Source organism: Arachis duranensis, chromosome 2 (assembly GCF_000817695.3).
Source record: "Arachis duranensis cultivar V14167 chromosome 2, aradu.V14167.gnm2.J7QH, whole genome shotgun sequence".
Classification (NCBI taxonomy): domain Eukaryota; kingdom Viridiplantae; phylum Streptophyta; class Magnoliopsida; order Fabales; family Fabaceae; genus Arachis; species Arachis duranensis.
Window position 1 is genome coordinate 12782227 of NC_029773.3, and position 4364 is coordinate 12786590.

Genomic DNA, 4364 nt, shown 5'->3' on the forward strand with positions numbered 1-4364 from the left:
CCCATCAAAAACTATAGGAGGTACGTAAATCGGACCCTCCGATTTGTGTTTAAAATTTTTTTTAATTTTTTCAACACAAATCGGACAGTTCGAGTCCAGAAATCGAACAATCCGATTTCTGTACCTCTTAAAAATCGGACAGTCTGATTTGTATTCCATACATTAAATCATCCCACATTTTAAAAAAATATTACAGTAGATTACAATTTAGAAAAACACCTTGTTAATCCAATATTAAAAATAAAAAAGTGTATTTGAATATACACAAAGCTCTCTCTTGCCTTTCTGACACCACTAACGGGAAAAATACCAAAGGGAGCAAGGGACTGTGTTGAACACCATTTACTAAAAAAAAGAGGTTTTGTGCATATGCCAATAGCTACTTATCTCAGGAATAGTTCTAACATTTACTGATGTACAACTCAGACCAAAGAAATGAAACGTAATCATGTCCTTTGTGAAACCTTTAACTACAATTCTGAGAACATTCTCCCATTCTTGTTCATTTTGCTTCTTGAAGTGATGCGCGTATGGTCACGGCGTCCACCATTTTATTTATGCTGCAAATTAGACCCAAAATATTATCAGAACAATTGAAAAGTGCATGTTACATAGTTAGAATTGCTTACTAAGAATATGGAGTATGTTATACTTGTACCAAAGAAACTCACCAGAAAAGGAAATCTCCACTAGAGGCCAACTTCTCAGAAATCCATTCTGGTGCTAGTTCAAGCAACAAATTCAATTGTTCTTCTACTTCGCCTGAGAATAATAGAATAAAGAAAGTAAATTTAGAGTGGGGGAAGCTGGAAAATAGTCAATCATTTTTTTTATTATAGAACAGGGCCTTAAGAGGTGAATCATGTTAAAGATCTTAGGTAGGCCAGCGATCATTTTTCGCCGTCTCTTTGCTTGTGAAATAGCTGGATCTCTTTCCTCCATTGCTTGTATTTCCTTTTCTCTAATCTGCAAAGAGTAAAGGCATTGTTACTCTTGATCCGACTCTAGCAATGGAATAAAATGAGGCTAGATAGATATTCGGTCCAAAACTGTGGAACTACTCGTGAAATAGATGAACAGCATTGCAGAATATGAAATAAAAGAGTTTCAAATCCTTATTTCAAATTTTTTAGACCATGACAGAAAAAGTAGCTTTAATTCCATAGAAAACATTTGATGAAATTATTTAAAAATAATGAGTTTTTCATGTGAAGGGATATCCGACGAAAAAGTAGCTGCAACACTATATTGCAACAAGCCAACAACATATTTTAGCAGTGTAATTGATCAGAAAACCAACAGATATTAATGCTAATCTGTAAATATTTCTTCATGTAGCATTATAAGGAAGCAGAAGGCATACCGATTGCAGAAGACTCTCAGGGAGAACATCCAAAAGATCATCATATTCTTCCTCTGCCTCCTTATTTTTAACTGGAGTTTCAAATTTCTCTTTCTCTGCCTCCTTATTTTTAACCGGAGTTTCGAATTTCAACGACCTTAGCGATGGAGGTGGGCGCCTAACCAACTTGTTAGTAGTAGTGGAAGAGTTATCCTCTGGACTCATGAATTGTCTCTTAGGAGGCGTAGGCAATGCAGGTGTTATGCTGGCTGGAGTAGAAATACATTTGGCTGGGGTTGACACAGCATCAAAGCATTTTTGAGACCCATTATTTTCTGTATGTTCAATGGTTTTGCATGGAGTAGCAAGTGGAGCACCAGATGAAGAACAATTTGTGAGGCATACTTCATTACTGGCTCCTTCTGAGGTAGGTCTATCACTCAGGCCTGACTCTGAATCCGGTAAAACCACAGTTTGCAATGAATCTGATGGCAATTTTTCCAGTGCATTATTATCTGTTCCATTTTCCTTCAACCTCTGAGAGAACCGTCTTCTGAAAGATTGAGGCACATGAGAGGCTGCTGATGGTTGCTGGTTAAGGGATTCAATTGATGTCCTAACAGGTTCTAACAAGTCTATTTCAGTGTCATTATCCGGAATGACTGCCGATGATACTGTTGAAGGGTGAGCTGCATCTGCATCCGATATTGTCGCCTTAGATGAGAAAGGCCTTGTCAATATGTCTGATAGACGATGTTGCTTTGGGTTGAATGGTTCGGGTAGCGCTTCTTCCGGAATTTCATCTCCCTAGATGTAGAAGCACATTTTATATCAAATGACAAATGATCTAAGAAAAAAGAGCAATCAATCAAATTGAGATTGCGGTACTAACTGTTATCAATAAAGCACTAGCTTACAAGATTTCCTACCTATTAAAAACTTCTTTTGATAATGACACCATCATGTCATTGTGCTATTCACCAAATAGAGTTTTCCATATATCAAAAGCTATATTTCCCAGTACCATACATCTCATATTTTCAACATTAATTCATTAGAATTCTATTGGATGATTCTTAGTTTCTTACAAGTAAAGAGGGAAAATAAAATTGGAAAAGTAACTGATGTAATTCTGAACTTGAAAAAGGCAATCAATGCTGCAACCAGCACAAAGCAATGTGATTCAACAAGTTAATGTTAAAAATAAATTTTATCAACCAAACACTGTAGTTGGAGAAACTTGCATACCCCAGGATGGGATTCAACAAAATCTCTCAGCCGCGCACGGAACAACTTCCTCAACAGCATGCCCCGGCCGCCTTCGGTTGGCAACTTTGATGCATACTCCACCGCATCATAGTTAATAGTGACATGCAGATCTGGCTTCATACAACTTGTCTTCTCATCAAACACTAACACCTTCTTAGCCACAATTGCCTCAGGCAACACGAATTTCAACTGAGCCAAATGACTAAGTGTAAACCTCCTAAACAAGCCACAAATCACAAATCATTTTTTCTATCAAAAACCTTGAACCAACAACATTTGAACATAAAAACTATAGAAAATAAAAAATAAATGAAATAAACGAAGCAGAAGGTAACTGTAACTTTAAAAAATAAAGAAACTCAAAACTCTTTAGTCCTCATAGATCTAAAACCACCAACATAAAACTACAAATTATGTAATAATATCTCTCTAGAAATAAATTACCCTAGCAGTAGCAATTATCACTTCAATTACACACTCATACCTATCAGTTAAACTTTCAATCTTGTGGCTGATTTTGGAGAAAGACGGTGTCATTCCTTTCATGCGCAGCAGTCGAATCGAACAATCCAACCTAGCAAAATACTCGCCCAAAATCTCATACCTGCAAACACACACAAAAAAATTCACAAATCCAAAAATCACAAATTAAAAATAAGATAAACAAAGTTCAAAGACTTAGATATATTACTTTTCGGGAAGCTTGAAGGCTTCTTCTTCATCGGAACTGGTTTTTTGGGGTTTGCTCGGCGAACGCAGCTCGATCTGCCTCCTCGCAGATTTGTCGCCAAACAACGTCGTTTCACGGCCGCGCTGCTCCTGGAGGCCCTTGGCAACTCTCCGCACCTCCGACAACGAGAGCGCTACGCCCCGATTGCGCGTGCGGCGCGTGTGGCGCGTCAGCTCCGGTGGTTTCTCCGGTGTCTTGGTATTGAGCGAAACCGAATCTGAAGAAACGAGTTTTGAGCTCAGATCCTTGTGTTTCTTCGATCTGCATGATGAAGATGGTGAAGCCTCTAACGAAGATCTCATTTTTTAATTGGATCTGAGATTTTAATGAAAAATAAATATAAAATAAAATAAAAATTTGGTGGGAAAGGGAAAAAAATTGGGGTTGTGTTTATATAGTGGGGTTTTGTTTTGCGCGGGAATGGGTGGCACGTTTGTTCCCGCCAAAATGTCCCGTTGGTTCCCGCGAGTGGTGGGTCTAATTGGTGGCGCATTGGTGGGCCTATTTATGGGCCTTGTGTGAGGTACAATTTGGGCCTATTTGTGCTTTATTGTGTAATTTGGGTTGGGAAAGAAGCGAAGTTTAGAGAGATTACTTTGTTGTAGGGTTAAATGACCATAAGGTCTATACCAAAAAAAAAAAAAAGAGCACAAGGTGCCGAAAAAATTAAAAATCAATGAGGATTAAGGAGAAAGAAGAAAGCAATGGAAAAGGGAAACTTGCGGGGCAGGTAAATTAAATTATTAAATAGATAGTGTATATAAAATAATAAAATACAAATGCAACTTACACTACGGAAGTGGTACCTTGAGAATTGGTATTGTAATGGTATCTTTGAGAATTTATTCCTATTTATTCCTCTCTCTTGTACTTGTACCAAATTAATAAGCACTACACCAAGTCACCAACAATAGATTATGTAAATTACAAAAATGTTAAGTCACAACAAAAATGTTAATAATTAAATTTATTTATAGCAGTATAATTTAAAAAAATTATGAAATATCAAATACATAGCTTTAT

The 4364-nt window shown here is 37.1% G+C and overlaps 1 protein-coding gene across 1 annotated transcript; it reads right to left on the minus strand.

Annotated features, from left to right (window-relative positions):
* Positions 1-234: 234 nt before the first annotated feature.
* LOC107473617 (CDT1-like protein a, chloroplastic) lies at positions 235-3690 on the minus strand. Its single transcript, XM_021135084.2, is given in 7 exon segments — positions 235-560; positions 672-801; positions 804-966; positions 1364-2149; positions 2591-2828; positions 3096-3215; positions 3303-3690. Coding segments are annotated over 7 exon segments (1836 nt in total). The 5' UTR covers positions 3644-3690; the 3' UTR covers positions 235-502.
* Positions 3691-4364: the final 674 nt, after the last annotated feature.